Raw genomic sequence first — 19,293 nt, 5'->3', positions numbered from 1 at the left:
TACAAATTAAATAAAAATTTGCAAAGAAATTGCAGCAATACATCACAAAGATCAATCATCATGACCAGGATGGATTCATATTAGCAATAAAAGGTTGTTTCAGTATAGAGAAAAACTATAAGCAAAAGTGACCCTATAGACACCAAAATGAAAAATCATGATGACTTCAAAAGATATAGAAAAAGCTTTGGACAAAATACAATACCCTTTCCTTTACAAAAAAAAAAAAAAAAAAACTAGAAAGTGGGGCAATTAGATAGCACAGTGGATAGAGTGCTGGCCCTGAAGTCAGGAGGACCTAAGTTCAGATCTGGCCTCCGAACTTACATTTCTTGATTGTGTGACCCTGGGCAAGTCACTTAACTCCAATTGCTTCAGCAAAACAAAAAACAAACAAAAACACTAGAAAGCAATGGAATAAATGTAGTTTTCCTTAAAATGAGAAGTAGTATCTATCTAAAGCTAAGACCAAGTATTATCTGTAGTGAGGATAAGCTAGAAACCATTCCAATGAGATCAAGGGTGAAGCAAGGATATCCATTATCATCATTATTGTTCAGTACTGTACTAGTAATGTTAGCCATAACAAGAAAAGTCATAAAAAGAACAAGCATAGGTATCGAGGAAACATAATAGTTTTGAGGATGATATGATGGTTTACTTAGAAAACCCTACTGGGGTTTTCTTACTCAGGTAGAATGCTACTCTAACAATTAGCAATTAAACAATATTGCAGGATATAAAATAGAATCATATAAATCATCTGTGTGTGTGTGTGTGTGTGTGTGTGTGTACACTTAGGAACTACATGAACAAAACTACAAACAATAAATAGAAAACAAAACAAATAAAGACAAATCTAAACAACTAGAGAAATATCATTAAGAGATAGATCAAGTCAATGTCATAAAAATGACAGCACCATATTATAGTCAGTTTCATTACAAGCTACCAACGATTACTTTATAAACCTAGGGGAAAATTAAAAAAAATTCTTCGGGAGGTCACTAAATATTTAGAGGATCAATGAGGGAAAATGGGAAGTGGCTTAGTAGTATCAGATCTCAAATTGTACTGCAAAACTGTAATAATCAAAGTAATTTGATAATGGCAACAAATAGTTTCTTCAGTGGAACAGATTAGGGACAAAATATATAGAAGATAGTTAATACAGTAATTTAGTATTTGATAAACTCAAAGATCCTATAACTATTAGGACAAAAACTTAAAAGACTGGAAAGTAGTCTGATAGAAACTAGATAACGACCCATACTTCCAAAATAAGCTCAAACTGGGTACATGATTTAGACATAAAGGGTTATATATAAGCAAACTAGTAGAGCAGGAAAAAAGTAACCTGTCAGATCTAGGGACAGATAAAGAGTTTATGATGAAATACTAAAAAGATTTGTAGGATTTTAAAAGTTTATTTTTTAACTAATAAAATTTATATAAGCAAAATTAGAAGAAAAGCAGGGCACTGGGGAAAATAATTGCTGCAAGTTTCTCTGATAAAGTTTAATTTCTAAAACATATAGGGAACTAAGTCAAATTTACAAAAAAATAAGAGCCATTCCCCAACTGATAGTCAAAGAGTATAACCAGGCAGTTTTCAAAGGAAGAAATCAAAGCTATCAATAGCTATATGAATAAAATGATTTAAATTACTAATAGAGAAATGCAAATCAAAACAATTCTGACGCATCACTTCACAGGCATCAGATTGACTGAGATGACAAAAAAATGACAAATTTTGGAAGTGATGTGGAAAAGCAGGTACATGAATGCATTTTTTGTAGAATTGTGAAATTGTCTAACCTTCTTGGAAAGTAATATGGAGCTCTGCTTCAAGGCACAAAGTGAGTTTACCTTTTGACTCAGCAGCACTGCTACTAGGGCTAATTACTCCTCCCCAACCTCCGAAGGAGATCAAAAGAAGAGAAAAATGACTCATATATATATAAAATATTTATGGCAGCTTGTTTTATGGGGGCAAAGAATTAGACATTGAGTTAATTCCATTAATTGAGGAATCAATGGCTAGACAATGTGAAGGAATACTGTTTTGTGTTATAAGAAATGAAGAAGATGGTTTCAGAAATATATATGAAGTGATGTAAAGTGGAAATTTGCAGAATAATTTACACAGGTAACAGCAATATTATAAACATAATCAACTTTGACATATTTGGTGACTTATTAATTCACTGACCCACTATAGTTTCAAAGATTGAGCTAGCTAGGTAACACAATAGCTGGGTCTGAAGTCAGAAAGACCTGAGTTCAAATATGAACACAGATATTTACTAGCTACATGGCCCTGGCCAGATCACTTAAACTCTGTTTGCTTCTGTTTCTTTATTTATGGAATAGGAATAACAAGAACACCTTGTCTCCCAAGATCACTGTGAATCAAATGAGTTAATAATTGTAAAGTACTTAGTATTGCGCCTTATACATAGTAATTGCTATGTAAATGTTAGTGATGATGATGAAAAAGGCTATCCATTTCTAGATAGATAATTGATCAATTCAGGATACAGACTGAATCATTTTTTCCTGCTCTTCTTTTTTACCTTGAACTTAGTTAATGTAGAAATTTATTTGGCATGAATTTACATACTTGTAATGAGAGGAAAAGAATTTTGAAATGAAAAATTTTTAAGGAAGTATTTTTTAAATAATTTAATAAAAATAGTTGGTTTTCTTTGTAATGCTGTGTTTTATTTTATGAATTCAAAAATATTATTTACAATGGGTCCATGACCCAAGAAAAGCTTAGAATTCCGAATCTAGGGAGATTTTTAGGCCTTAGCAAACAAAGAGCTAGTGTTAACACACAGGCCCTTCCATTAACAACTGAGCTTAATTTTGTAATCGACTTCAACCACTTGCATACAATCAACCATGTCTTTTCATTTCTTACATCCAGAAATGAAAAAACAAGAGGCTCATCTTAGGCCAAGACTGGCTCCTCTAAATCTCACTTCCCAAAGTCAAGCAGCAAAATCAGTAAGACATCTGGGATAAAGAACTTGGAGTTCTTTACTCTCAATTCTTAATGCCCACACTGTTCATAATAAAAACTGTTAAAGTACCTCGAGATGTGTTAGAAATATAAACAATTGGGCTTATTTTGGAAATGATGGGATTGCAGAGAAAGTGTACTTATAAGTGGAGAAAAAAGCATAACATGCATTCCCTCTATAAATCTTTTTAAGATATCCAAAAGACATCTGTAATATTACTTGTAAAAAGCAACCTGTAAAAAAAATCAGTTATTTTAAAGTGGTTTCATAAGTCCACAAGCCTGAGAATGTGTTCATTTCTTCTATTAGACTATGCTTTTAGGGCCCAGTGCAATGCCTTGCACATCATATAATACATGTCAAAACTATCTTAAAAATATAAAATGTATAAAAAAGAAATAGAACAAAGGCAATATGAATGTATTTATTATAAGAGCTCCAGTGATCTGTCCTTGGGTCATGTGCTATTCCACAATTTTATAAACAAACTGGGTAACCATTTTTCTCCTTTCTATTTCTTGTGCCTAACATCAAGAAGATGCTCAATAAATATTTGTTGAATTTGAAATGCATCAATGACCAATGTTGATGAAGCTTTTCAGAGCTTGCAAAAATAGTTGTGGATTGTTCACTTGTACCCTGTGGTCAGTGCCTATCTTCCTAACCAAATGGGACGACTCTCTTCAGCCTGATTATTCAAGAAGAAAGTTAAAGGTAACCAAAACTGTTGCAGACTATATACAACAGAGGTTGAATTGCAGACGTGATTGCTCCCAAACTGTATACGAATTTATCATTGACCCATAACTGGCCAATCATAATAGCATCCAGAGAAGTCTTTGCTATTCTGAAAATCTACAGAGAGCCACCAAATATTTTTCAAATGAAATGAAAGGACAAATAGGAGGGGTGAACAAAGATAAGCCTGAAAAACAGCCAGGTAAAAAAGGGGACCAAAGCAAATCACCTACTTAGTTTTCCTTCACTAACCTGATTTCTAAAACTTGCAGGCTCTGCCTTAACTGGTTTCTGGAACATATAAATATAAAAGCTAGAATATTACTTCCTAGGGGTATTCTGTGCAATGCTATTAAGATGTAAAGTGAAAGTATGTAAAGTGAACATTAATGAAAAGCAAAGACAATCACTCAGATGAATGCTAGTGAGTGAAAAATGGAAGAGCACCAAGCTTCTGACTTAGAAGTTATGGATTTGACTTCTAGCTCTGTCTTTTATATATGACTTATCTGAGCTCCATTGATAAAATGAGTTAGACTAGTCATTTTCTAAACTCTACATGTCAGGATTCTATTAGTATAACGCTGCAGGCTTCAAAACCTTCCATATTCATTATCTTATTTGATTCTAAAACAGGAAAGTAGATAATTAGCCCCATTTTGAAGATGAGGAAATTGAGGCATAAAGGAACCCAATGGTTTTTTCATCCTCTCCTTTAAATTTATTATTTATTTTTAACATTTTGTTTTTGTACATTTTAAATTTCAAGTTCTCTCCCTTCTGCCCCTTTCCCATCCATTAAGAGGATAAGTAATATAATATCAATTATATATGAGGTCATACAAAATATACTTCCATATTAGTTCTGTTGCTAAAGAAAAAAAAGGCAAGAAAAATAAAGTGAAAAAAGTATATTTCAATTTGCACTGAGTTCATCAGTTTTTTCTTGAAGTAACATTTTCCAACATGAGTCCTTTGGAATTGTTTTGGATGATTGCATTGATCAGAGTTACTAAGGCTTTCATAGTTGATCACCATTATAATATTGCTGTTACTGAGTATAATACTCTCTTGGTTCTGTTCCCTTCATTCTGCATCAGTTCATATAAACAATCAAATCTAATGAATTTCAAGAGTAATTAGCAAAATTGGAGTCATGATGACAGAAGTAGCAGGAAAATAGTACAGTTTCCCCCTGCTTCTACTCTAAAACTCCTCCAAAAAATCTAGAAAATACATGCATTTAAATTCTGACAGGACAATTCCATAAGAAATCTCAGTCAGAATGAATCATTTTCCAGTTTAGGTCAGCAGAGGGAGTGAGAAAGAGGTCTATAGTCCCTGGGAAGGGGGTCTGGCTAGTAGTACAACTCAGAGCACTCCAGCATCCAAGGAGAGAATATTAACTAGGGTATGAGGAGGTCTCAAACTCATATTGAAGTGCCTCCACCAAGACAGCTGCAAACTGTCAGTTTATTTGCTTACTATCCAGTTCTAAGTCACAGATTCTGGATGGACCGAGAAGAGTTCTTATGCCTGTTCCTCTCTACACCCCTACTGTGCTCTAGGGAAAAAGCAGATTCTGAAGAAAGTAGCAGCAATATAATTCAGCTTCCAGGATCAGAGTGAGGTTCTAGTTTCTAGTCCAATCTGAAGCCTGTAGAACAATAACAAGGACAGGAATTCCAGAGCAAAGAAAAACATGCAGGGTTTTCCAGTTGACTTAGGGGAAAAGTTCAACAGCAGTCTATTGTTCCTTAGATCCAAACACAGGTCAGGAATTTGTAAAATCCAGGCAATCAGACTTTGCCCTGGGTGGGATAACATTGGGATTACTGAAAGCTTGCAGATCCCCAGCCTGAGCTGTTCCTGAGATCCTGAAACAACATAACAACCAAAATCCCACAAGAAAATAACAATGGGACCAGCCCAGATAGTTCGAACAATAGTGCATAGGGTCTGAACCTAACATCAAGTCAAAAATCCGGAAGCAGACTAGAAGAATGAACATACAAAAGAAGAATCCTACAAAGCAAACATTCTAGATTCTAGAACACTGACAGGAAAAGCCTAGAAGAAAAACATATCTTGGGCACAAATTCAACTAGAATTCTTGGAGTAGATGAATCAAGAGCTTGGCAAAACTGTTTAACCAATGAAATGATAGTAATAGAGTAAAAATTTGGAAAAGAAATTTAAAAAAAAACATGGGAGTAAGAATTAGAAAGGTAATTAGCAACTTGGTACCAGAAGTAGAAAATTCTACCCAGTATCAAACTGCCTGTAAATAAGAAATAAGAAGCCAATGACTCTGAGCCAACAAGAAATATTAAAACAAAGTAAAAAGACTGAAAAATTAGAAGAAAATTCAAGATATCTCAAAGCAAAAATAACTGTGCTGGAAAACAGATCAAGGAAAAAATATCTGAAAACTATTGGATATCTGACAGCCATGATCAACAAAAGGTGAGACATCATATTTCAAGCAACTTTAAAGCTGTTCAGAACTTGTGGAACTAAAAGGCAAAGGAAGAAACAGAAAGAATCCATTAATCATGTCCTAAGAGAAACCCCCAAATAAAAACTCACAGGAACGTTATTGCCAAAATCTAGAATATCCCAAAGCAAAAAGACCAAAAGTAGAAAGAATTAAGGTACTAAAGAGCCACAATCAGAATCACCAATGACTTGGCAGCTACCGCCACAAAGGAGTGGAGGGCTTGAAATTCCATATTCCAGAAGGCAAAAGAAATAGATTCAGAGCCAAGAATAATTCACCCAGAAAAAAGGAAAGGTAAAAACTATAGCAGAAAAAATGTACCCTTAATGAAGTAGAGGATTTCCAAGCATTCTTAATAAAAAGACCAGAACTACATAGAAACTCTAAAATTCAAGCATAGGAATTTAGAGAAATATAAAAAAGGTAAACATGCTAAACAATGACAAAAGATACATTGCTCACATTCTAAAATGGAGATATGATCCAAGGGTACCCTTCAGACATCATCTTTATCAAGGGTCACAGGGTAAATCTAAATTAGACAGATCTGGGTGTGGTTCTGATATGTATAAAGGATCTTAAGACTTTCTAGAGTTTGGAGGGGGGAGAAAAGGGAAGAAAGGTTAGGGGAAATTGCCTTGTATAATAAGAGTTTCCAAGTAGTTATCTATATAAACAAAAAGGAGGGGTATAAGGAAGTGACACTTAAACCTCACCCATCTGAACTGGTCAAGGAAGAAAAGAATATAGATACCCAGAGTTAGGTATAAGAAAAAGTTCATATAAGAGAGAAATAGAAGGGCAAGGGGAGAAAGAAAGAAGAGAGAATTAAAAGGAGAGTAGTTTAAGGGGGCAATTAGTTTTAAAGAAAATAAATTCTAAGTATGTATGAAAATATAATTTTTTTTGAATAGCAAAGAATGGGAATCTGAAGAAATACCCGTAAATTGAGGAATGGCTAAACAAATCATGACAAAGATATATAATAGAAAACTATATTGCTATAAGAAATAATGAATGGGATACTTTTTTTAAAACTTGGAAAGATATATAAATATACATGTACATATATATGTATATACATATAGGTGTGTGTATATATACACAAATACACACACAGAGATGCTGAATAAACAGAAGCAAAATAGCAATATAAAGACAATATATTAATCACAAACTATTTTAAAAGAATTAAACCCTAATTCCAGAAATAATGATGAGCATATTATCTACTTCCTGATAAAGAGAACTCGGTATAGAGTGAGATAAAATTTTTAATATGTTTTGCTTGATTATATATATTATATGTTATAGTGGCTTTAGTGTTATTTCATTCTCATTTGGGGTGGGAGAGAGAGAGAAAGAGTAGATTTTTGTTGAGAAAAAATATACATATATATTTTTAAAAGAGTAGTCAAAAAAATTAAGAATGCTTTAGCATACTACCAAAACTTTGAATTATAGTCCAACAATCTGAAGTCTGTAAATCTGATGAACAAATCCAGAAGTGATTGTCAAATTAAAGCATTTGTAGCTAAAAAGAAAAGAAATTATTTCACCTTTAAGGTCCCAGAGTTATTTGGTCATCATCACTAATACTAAAAGGGAACTGTTGGGTCTAGTAGACAAAGCAGTATGGAGGTTTGACTGATGGCATGTGGAGCTGGTGTTCTGAGAAAATTCACTCTCTCTGAAGGATAGTATCATATTTCTGTTACCTTTAGTTTCCCTGAATAAAGCAGGATCCTACTATGTTGAGATCTGGTGTGCACATACACTACACACCCACATATCCCACACACTAGCTGCAACACAGATCATCCTATGGCTATTCCTTATGTTTTTTTCAATCCATTCACTACAGCAATATTAAATAATTAATTATTTGAAACAGTTGGAATCATTATGCTCAAGGAAAAAGTCAGCAAGATAATAAATAATTTTAATGCTTCAGTGCCTTTGAAATTCAAAAACAATTCTAAGTATCTAATAAGCTAGGAAAGGCGGCTTAGTATTGTAAATGAAGAAGAGTCCTTAGAATCAAAAAAAGACTAGCTTCAAATCCAATGTCTGATTCTATCTGTGGAATCCCTAGCAATTCATCTAACCTCTCATTGTTTCAAGTAACACTCTACAATCAGAAATTACAGATATACCAACAGATGACATTTCCACATGGTGACTGTCAATATCAGATCTGAATCAAAAAGAGAAAAAAGTATACCATAGAACAGTCATCTGGAAACCAGGTACTTTTTGTCAGATTAGCAAATTATACTTAATCTCCAATGGGGAAAAGTATATCCTATAATTTAAAAAAATTTGCCAAACTTCTCTTCTCTAGCTCATATATTCTTCATGAAGTATTCTTGTCATAAATTGCCTCTGGAGGAATGAATATATTCATTCAATAGCATGGTAGAGTAGAGAGTTCACTGGACATGTAGTCAGGAAAACATGGATTCATATACTGACTCAGATACTAGCTGGGTAATCTTAGGCAAGCCACTTAAAGTTCTCAACCTCAGTTTCTTCATTTATAAAAGGATAGCAACAATCTTGATGATCTCTAAGGTTCTTTCTGGCTATAAACTTTTGGTCCTATGAACTATACTCCCAAGACTTACTTTGCAATATTACAGGCAGGATGGATTAGGATACATCCATGTTTTCTCTTCCTATGCAATCCTCATCTATCTTCTGTCATAAATCCTTTTAATCTCAACCAAAAAAAATTATTACTCTCTCTCTCATATATTCTAAATTTCACAAGTTTTTTTTTAAAAATTTTTACTTTATAGTTGAGGCACAGATTGGTATTTGAAGCTATATTGTCACTAATCTTGAATTACATGAACGAAAAGGTCAAAATTCCAAAAAAAAAAGCAATGGATTCAAGTACAATTAGGTGGTGCAGTAGATAGAACACTAGGGTGAAAACCCAAGGTGAAATCCAGCCTCAGATACTTATTAGCCGGGCAATTCATCTCACCATCTTTGCTTCAGTTTCCTCATCTTGAAAATATGTGGGAGAAAGAAATGACAAAATACTTCTGTATCTTTGCCAAGAAAGTCCCAAATAGAGTCATGAAGAGTCAAGTACAACTGGATACTAACAATGGGTGCAAATGCTGTATCAGTCTGTCTTTCTCCTCTTGGTACTTGACCAGTCCCTCTTCTATTCTACTTATGATATACTTACAGGATGGTTAATTGGCACAGTGGGTAAAGTGCCAGGCTTGGAGTCAGGATGACCTGAATTCAAATCTAACCTCAGACACTTGCTAGTTGTGTCACCTTGCATAAGTCACTTACCTCTGATTTTCTCTTTGCCTAGGTTTTCTCATTTTAAAAATGGAAATAATAATAGCATCTACCTCCTTGGGTTTTTGTGAGAATCAAATGAGATAATAATTGAAAAGCACTTAGCATAGTGCTTGGCACATAGCAAGTGAGAATTATGTAAATGCTATTATTATTATCATTATTAACACACATGTTATACCACTTCTTGGGAAAAGATCATTGTTAGTAATAAACTGCAGCCTACTTATGCCTACCATGTGTCTTTCCATTGCTTTTTTTTGGAATTTTAACCTTTTAGTTCATGTAATTCAAGATTAGTGACCATATAGCTTCAAATACTAATCTGTGCCTCAACTTTAAAGTAAAAATTAAAAAAAAAACTTGTGAAATTTAGAATGTATGAGAGAGAGTAATAATTTTTTTTGGCTGAGATAATTGGGTTTAAGTGACTTGCCCAGGGTTACAGAGTTAAGAAGTGTTAAGTGTCTGAAATCACCTTTGAACTCAGATCCTCCTGAACTCAGGACTGGTGCTCTATGCATTGCACCTTTTCGCTGCCCCAGAAGAATAATTCTTAAAAAGACTTTAGCAGTCATTATATTTGTTGCTATTCAATCATTTTCAATCATGTCTGATTCTTGGTGACCCAAAGTTTTCAAAGTCCAGCATCAGGACAAAAATCAAGATGACCATTGACGGTCAGGATGCAGAGGATGACTTTGGTGTCTTTGATGTCTGATCAAGCTCTAAGTGTTCTACAACCACTGCCTCAGTCACTTTCATGGCCCTTGGAACAAAGTGTTTTCATTTGCCCATTTCACCACGGGAAGTCTTTCTGTTCTTGGGGTAGACATCCCCCTAACACAGAGATGGGTTTGAATCTGTAGGTTATCTCAACCTGGTTTAGATCATCTGCCAAGACAGCTTTCCATAACATGCAGAGTAGAGCGATGTCATCAACACTTTCATTTGGTACACTATTTCTCTAACAATAAAACCTAAGCTACATAAAGAGACTGTGCATCCCAAAATGGGGGAGGGGTAGGACACATATCCTAAGCGCAGGGGTCCTCAAACTTTTTAAAGAGGGAGCCAGTTCACTGTCCCTCAGACTGTTGAAGGACTATAGTAAAAACAAAAACTTTGTTTTGTGGGCCTTTAAATAAAGAAACTTCATAGTCCTGGGTGAGGGGGATAAACATCCTCAGCTGCTGCATCTGGCCCGCGGCAGTAGTTTGAGGACCCCTACAGTACAATGGCTGCTAAGTAGAATGGTAACAGAGTCATTCTATATGATACAGAGAGGTGAGAAGCTAAAAGAAAACTCATTAGAATGAGTGAGGAGGCGGGGATAAAGTAATTAGATGATGAGACAGTTATGTAAGACAACCCAAAACCCAACTGCAGGGACTCAAATATAATGACTCATTGAATAGAATGTAATAAAGTAAATGTAGCTAGCAAGATATTACTAATCTTTCTATGATTTTTCTATAGGGGAAATGCAGCAGCTCTGGCTTATGCTTCTGTAACAAGCTTGTACTGGGAAAATACTGCATTACCTTAGCCACACTATTCATGCCTAGTGAAAGCAGCTCTGCTTTCACCATCACCTTTGAAAATGGAGTCTCTAGCACACCCTGCTAATTGGCAGTGAGAGGGGAAAAGCTTTCTCAAGCACTCATAAATCTGGAATAACCTGGGCAGTTGTGTGCTCGTGCTGGTTGCTGGAGCATAAAAGATGGGTCTCTAGTGGTTCCTAAAGGATTATGTTGCCATTAGTATGCCATTTGGATGAAGAGACCATCATTTCACACAGGAGTCTATTTCCTACCTCAAGTTAAGTAAGAATGGGATGGTATAATTCAACCTCATCTTGCTTAGTCTGTCCAGCAGACTTAATTAACAATATACATGGAGGAGCTTTACTTCAGCATTATTTGCTAAACAATGTGGCATCAAATAGGTCTTTCTTAAATAGCAGCTAAAAGAACTTAGATATTATTATTCCAGTGACATATAGCAGCCCAAAGGCTTGAACCCTCAAACATGGTAGAGTGGAATGAACACAGAAAATGTGGGCTCTCGTCTCAGTAGTGCTGCTAGCCAGTATTAAGTTCCTAGTCAAGGAACTCTCTGGAGGACTCTCTGGATCTCAATTTGTTCAGTTGTAAAATAAGGGGATTGGACTCAGTGGATGATCTTTCATGTTCTTAGAAGTCAGTAGTGAGATTCTATGCTATTTCTGTGCTTTAAAGTCTTTTTTCTCCTCCTTTTCATGAATCAGTTCAATCATTTTTCAGTTGTGCCAGACTCTTTGTGATACTATTTAGGGTTTTCTTGGCAAATATATTGGTTTTCCCTTTCCTTCTCCAGCTCATTTTACAGATGAGGAAAGCGAGGCACACAGGGTGAAGTGACTTGCCCATGGTCACACTGCCAGTAAGTGTCTGAGACCAGATTTGAATTCAGGTTTCGTAATTCCAGGCCTGCACCATCTAATTGATGTCTGATAATCTTTAATGAATATTAACATTAATTAAATGAGCTGAATTCACATGTAGACCAGTATCTTTCTTGAAAGTTTTCTAGTCTTGAGTCACTAGTTTAATATGTCCTAGAGTGATGATAAAAAAGAATATTAAACTGGATAACTCCCAAGGAAGTGGACCCTCCTAATTATGTGATCCTAGAAGAGAAAAGCATCACAAATTAATTGAATAAATCCAGGTAAGTAAATAAGGAATAGTCTTATGGACTAGAAGGATAATCCAAACTGTCATAGAAAATGAATGTGGATCAAGGGACAGTCCTATTTTAGAATCTTTTGAAAATCTTTTAATTTTTTAAATTTCTTTTAATATCTTAAATCATTTAAAATACAGGTTTTATAACACAGTAACATTTTTGGTGAACTGATGAGAGGGAAATAATTTTGGATATAGTATAAGAACACACATTAATTTGATCTGAGAAAAGTGGGAGCCTTCTTTTTTTAATTTTTGTAAGGAAAAACGTGGTACAAGGGAAAGAATAACGTTCAAAATCAGGAGGCTAGCTTTCTAGTCCTTCCTCTGCCATTTAATGGCATTTAATTTAGGTAAACTACATCATTTCTCTGGACCTCCATTTCTTTTCTATAAAAGAAGAAGGTTGGTTTTCTGGTTCTTTTAGTTTCTAATTATGTAATTATGTAATGACAGAGTAGGTCACAATATGTATTATTTCTCTGTCACCTGAAAACATGAAAAGTGCTCACCATATTCCAAAAAACTGTTGTTTAAATCCTTTTAGATAAAGAAATAGGTGAACAAATAAACCATAAATATTATTGTTCTATAAGAAATGACCAGGAGGATGAATACAGAGAGGCTTGGAGAGACTTACATCAACTGAAGCTAAGTGAAATGAGCAGAACCAAGAGATCATTCATTACACACTTCAACAACAATAATATATGATGATCAATTCTGATGGACATGGCTCTCTTCAACAATGAGAGGAACCAAATCAATTCCAATTGATCAGTAATGAACAGAACCAGCTACACCCAGAGAAAGAACACTGGGAAATGAGTATGAACCACAACATAGCATTTACACTTTTTCTGTTATTGTTTATTTGCATTTTTATTTTTTCTTCTCAGGTTATTTTTACCTTCTTTCTAAACCTGATTTTTCTTGTGCAGCAAGATAATTGTATAAATATAAATATAAATATATATATATATACATACATATACTGTATTTAACATATACTTTATCATATTTAACACGTATGGGACTACTTGCCATTTAGGGAAAGGGGTGGAGGTAAAAAGGGGAAAAGTTGAAACAGAAGTTTCTGCAAAGGTCAGTGTTGAAAAATTTCCCTTGCATGTTTTGTATATAAAGAGCTATAATAAAAATGTAATATTAAAAAAAACCCATAAAAATACCTGTGAATGCTTTGAGACCCAGTGACGGAGAACATTCAGTACTCGATTGGTGGCTGTTCTGCGTATTATGAACTCTTTATCACAGGTTCTCTCACTGTTGTTAAATCCTTTGGAGGAAAAATTACATTGTAGTTAAAACCAATCCACTGAATCTTGGAAAAGGTCATTTATTTTAAGACACAGTTTGAATGAAACTCACAAATGACACCTACTGCTATACAAGTACTGGGACCTTCTAGCCACTGTTGATTCTACTTACCTATTATATTCACAATTTTGCTCAGTAGCAGGTGCAGTGAAATGAATGCCTCTCACACTTTGTTAATACCATTAATTACATGTAAAACTGATTGAATAACTAGCTCTCTCTCCCATTTGGATTTATCCTATTCTATCATGCAAATTTTCAAAATTGGTATTTGGTTTGTTATTAGCTCATGCTTTTGCTCAAAAGGTAACTATATAAGAAAATGGTCATCAGATTATATACATACTTTTAACCCTGCAGATTGCATAAATGCTAAAATCAAATTTTGTGGTTATATCTTTACCCTGTATATGTAAACATAGGCCAAATACCCTATAAATGGTAAGGGTAGAGGCCATAGCTCTAAAACTTCAATCAGAATTTAGCACTTTAATAAACTGTTATATAGAGCTACAGTGTTATTGATCAAAAATAATAAAAAGAGACAATCTACAGGCATGCCCTATGGAGGATGGTGAAATGAATATCCTCTATGCAGAATGGCTAAGGAAGTTTCAACTTGCTGCTATCTCATATGATTCCATTTTTAAAGTTATAGTTTAAAGTTATATATATATATAAAGTTAAAGTATAGTTTAAATTATATAGTTATATAGAGACTTTATACTTTTCAGAAGATCACCATGAATTTGTGGTTCATCATAGTATAATCTCTATTATCATATAGATATGACCTATCTATAGATAATAATCTATATTATTATAATATAGATAATCATAGTATTATGTAGTTAGAGACAAAAAAGTCCTTAAAAATTCGTTAATAAATTTTCTTGCTTTATAGATGAAGAAACTGAAGCCTAGAGAAAAAGGTCTTGGTCAAGTAAGTGGAAGATCTGGGATTTGAACCTAAGGCCACTGAGACTATCATACTGCACAATAAATGAACAGGCAAAATGGTAGTGAATAGAACTAAAAAGGAAAGATGTAAAGAGAAGCTAGACTACTTCACAGAGAAGGCCCATTTTCACAGAGAAGGCCCATTCAGAAAATGATTACCAAAGACATTGAGGGATTGATTCTCAAGATTTTAAAAGAGAAGATGTCAAATGTATGAAAAAGAAAATAGCAGACTTCAATAATAACAAAAAGATGACTGGGAAAAATTGATAATATTGATGATTTTGACCCATATCCTTATTTTTGCATATCTATAAAATCTTTATAATAAGAGTTAGTCATCTTATGTTACCTTGAATTGTGTATTCAATAAAGGGAAGGCTTGAATATTTTAGTGAAAACAAGCACAGATGGTATATGGTTGCTGTGTAAATTTATATAACATTTATTTTAGATCTGGCCACTGAATCCTACATCCATTCAGATCTGATTCTTATTTTAATATTTATAATAACTGCCAATAACGAGCAATGTTTTGTATAAATGACATTTCAGCAAATTTAATTTATTTCTTATTCAAAATAGTTTCTAAAACTCTTTCTGATCATCTGAACTAACAATTTATTTTACTGGCAGGGTTTAGGAGTTTTCCTGAAAAAGGATAAACCACTCTTTTAGGTCACCCTTCCAAACAAGGCATGATATATTTAGCTGAAGCAATCAGTACCTTGCAAATACTACCAAAATGGATCAGCCATGTGCAGAGACTGGTGTTATGAATAAGTCAAATTGTTAGTATCTTTAAGGTATGATTTTAATTGCTTTAGGAAAAACTCCTTTGTCTCTAGACATTTCTTCCATTCCCGGATATCATGCCTGAAGTTTTGCTATTAAATTCTATTACATAAGCATTTGGTGTTAAATCTTTCTAGTCTTTAACATTCGTTATCGGTAAGAAATTATTAAGCACTTACTATGTGCCTGACACTGCTAGAATTAAAAAGAAAGACAAGAACATAGACTCTGACCTCAAGGAGCTCTTCATTCTCAGGTATTAAAATTCAAAACAAGTAAAAATTAAAAAACAATCAAACAAAAAAACCCCCAGCAATCAACTAATATCTTCAACAAATCTCAGCTAATACCTGACAGTTCAGCAAATGATTTTCAAGAACAAAACCTTGTAGCATATATGCTTGGAATAGTTCCTTCAGATGGAGACTAATTTTATATTGAAATTCTCGAATAGTTAATTATCTGGTACATATTAGATGCTTAGGTACTCGGTGAGCAAGGATCAATGAGGTATTTACACTCTGTGAACCCAAACAGGGACTTAATGTCTTTGGACAGAGGTTTTAACTTCTGGTACCTGATTTTTCCATTAAAAATACTTTGATTACTATTTTAATATAATTGTTTTTCTAACCTGAAAAGACTTATATGAACAAAAGGCAAAGTGAAGTGAGCAGAACCAGAACATTGCACATAGTAACAGTAAGACTATGTGATAATCAGTTATGGCAGCAATACAACGATCCAAGACAATCCATGGCAAAGGACTCATGATGAAACATGCTATCAACCTCCAGAGAAAGAACTAATGTTGTTTGAATACAGACTGACACATGCTATTTTTCACTTTCTTTCTTTTTTTTCTTTTATTTGAGTTGCCTTGTACAAAATTACCATTGTGGAAATGTTTTACATAATTGCATATATATAACCTATACCAGATTTCTTACCATTTCAGGGAAGGGAGAGAGGAAAGAAAGAGAGAGAGATGGAATTTGGAATTCAAACTAAAAAAACAAAAACAAAAACAAAAACAAACTCTAGAGGCTCTGTATTAAGTCAACTCTTATTTCATCTTCATTTCATTATTTTAAAGTCCATTTTTGTGTAATTTTTGTAAAGCTTATAATTATTTGTACAGCAACAATAATAATAATAACAGCTAATATTTATGCAGAGCTTTAAGATGTACAAAATACTATATATATATATATATATATATATATATATATATATATATAATCTAATATGGTCCTTGAACCACCCTAAGATAAGGGCTATTATTATCCCCATTTTATAAATGGGGAAACTGAGGCTGAGAGATTATAAGACCTGCCCAGCATCATTCAGGTAGTACTAGTGTTTGAATATTTAACATGTATGGGTCTACCTGCCATCGAGAAAAGGAGGTGGGAGGAAGGAGGGGAAAACTTGGAATAGAAGGTTTTGCAAGGGTCAATGCTGAGAATTTACCCATGCATATATCTTGTAAATAAAAAGCTATTTAAAAAAGCACTAGTGTTTGAGGCATAATTCAAACTCATGTCTTCCTGTCTCTAAATTCTGTGCTTCATATAAGATACTACCTGACTGCATTAACTATACATACATAATTTATGAATAAACAATAATATATTTATTGAGAGCACATACTTAAAACCCTTTTTATTGATAATCAAAGTATCAAAAAAATAAACAAAAATTTTTCTACTTGCAATCCTTTTTCACCTGAAGATTTTCTACTTGACCCCAGGCATATGAAAAAGGTATACAAATCAAACATTTGCTGAGAATGATTCATAATTTCATGATCCCCACATTCAGTTATGAGAGCCCAGATGGGGTTACGAAGCACAGTTTAGGAAGCTGAGATAAGGAATGTAATCAAAACCAAATTAACCAGAGAAAGGGCTGAAGTTTTTCAGAGAACCATGTATGTGAGGGAACTGGAGAAAACTTCATGGACAGCAACAAGCAGAGGCAATGATGGAGAAGTGAGGAGCTCTTGGGCAAACTAAGAGCTGTAGAAATATAAGCCAGCATCAGTGAAGAGGGAGTGACCAATAGAGTAGCATCAAGAAAAGCAGTAAAATTTCTAGACCAAAGCTTCTGATACAATAGAGTAATTCTTAGAAAATGTGGTGCTCCTTGTCTAAGCCTCTTAGTGAAATAAGAAGTAATTCTTGTTCTACTTAAAAACCAAAGCCAAGAAGTAGGAAAGGATAGAGTCATGATGTAGAAGAATAAACCATAAGTTATGTGGACTGTGTAAGACTAGGGATTTGAGTTTTTCAACTTAAGGAGAGTATTATAAACTGGGAACACTCTTATGGGTCCCTAGGGGAGATGGAATTCATCAGAAAGGTCTGCTTATCTCTCTGGAAATTTTTTGGGTGAGATGTTGTAAAGTACTTTATATAAATTATTTCATTTTATCCCCAATACTTTTAGGTGCTATTATCATCCCAATTTTATTATTTTTATTTAACATTTTGTTTTCTCTCCAATTACACATAAAACCAATTATTACCATTGATTTTTTTCTAATTTTGAGTTCCCAATTCTCCCTCTCCCATCATTGAGAAGACAAGAAATTTTATAGAGATTATACATGAGCAGTCATGCAAAACACATTTCCATATTAATCATGCTATAAAAATGCAGCCAAAAAAACTCCCTAAAATAAAGCTTTAAGTGTGCTTCAATCTACATTCAGATTCTAACAGTTCTTTCTCTTGAGGTAGATAGCATTTTTCATCATAAATCTTTCAAAATTATCTTGCATCATTGTAGCTGAGAATAGTTAAGACATTCAGAGTTGATCACAGTAAAATATTGCTGTTACTGTGTTTCTGGTTCTGTCCATTTAACTTTGTATAAGTTCATGTAAGTTTTTTCAGATTTTTTCTGAAAGCATAATACTCATCCTTTCTTATAGTACAATTCTCTAGCAACTTTTGATTGCTTTACCTTGGAGGATGGAGGGAAGTGTTTTGATCCTAGGATAATATTAAGGGTTCTAGGAAGAGGGAGGCAGAGTTGTATTAATTCTTTATGGTCTAGTTAAAAGTCTTTGGTTTTCTATCAGGCATAACCAAAGTATTACACTAGGCAACTTAAAGGGAGGCCCTTTTTCCTTTTTCTGTTGAGATAGACATAAATACAAATCGGATATTGTTGAGGAAAATCCTGATTGAGGCAAATAAGTTAAATTCTGGGGACAAAAATCCTGGCTGTATGAATGAGCCAAAATAATATCCAGATTTTGTAAAAAAAAAAAAAAATTCCCACTATTGAACATAGTCTCAGTGCTAAGCTATGAATTATATCTGAAGAGAATAAATTTCTTTCTGTGTAGGAGTCTAGAATACATACTATGTAGTCTTGTTTAGAAGCAGGAAATTGAATACCTAGCCTACTGAGAGTTCCTTTGGTTTTATAAATAAAATATAAGAGAAAAGGCTGGATTTTCTGGCCTTCTGCTATTGAATACAGAGGATTACTGTCACATAAACACATTTTAGATGGCTTCAGGCTTTGATGACTTAGTGAGAACACTAAAACACCAATGGGACCACCCTGTCAGTGGCATCAATAGGCAGAATGAATCATAAGTCTTGTCAGATTCTTTCAGGGCCAAAATTTGAACCTCTCAGAAAAGCTTTGAAATATATGAAATAAGATAAAATAGGTACACCAAAGTGCTTGGGGATACTGCTATCTTGGCGGGGGATAAGCCTGACTTAAAAATAATCTTGGAATTTTAGAACTAGAATAGATCGTGGGTTTCGATGCAAGGGATCTCAGTGGTGATTGTCTTCAATTTACATATAAGGAAGATGAAGATCAAGGAGGTTAAGTGATGAAATATCAATAATTG

The 19,293-nt window shown here is 33.9% G+C and overlaps 1 protein-coding gene across 3 annotated transcripts in view; it reads right to left on the bottom strand.

Moving 5' to 3' along the window:
* The window catches only part of RASGRF2 (Ras protein specific guanine nucleotide releasing factor 2), a 305,151-nt gene that overhangs the window by 55,693 nt on the left and 230,165 nt on the right, over nt 1-19,293 (bottom strand). For all 3 annotated transcript variants that reach the window (XM_051992842.1, XM_051992826.1, XM_051992833.1), the window contains exon 18: nt 13,511-13,617. In XM_051992842.1, the coding sequence (XP_051848802.1) occupies nt 13,511-13,617 (107 nt within the window). The remainder of the gene's footprint in view (nt 1-13,510; nt 13,618-19,293) is intronic.

Source organism: Antechinus flavipes, chromosome 1, assembly GCF_016432865.1.
Source record: "Antechinus flavipes isolate AdamAnt ecotype Samford, QLD, Australia chromosome 1, AdamAnt_v2, whole genome shotgun sequence".
In the NCBI taxonomy this organism is placed as follows: Eukaryota; Metazoa; Chordata; class Mammalia; order Dasyuromorphia; family Dasyuridae; genus Antechinus; species Antechinus flavipes.
This window is presented reverse-complemented; position numbering and strand designations above follow the sequence as displayed.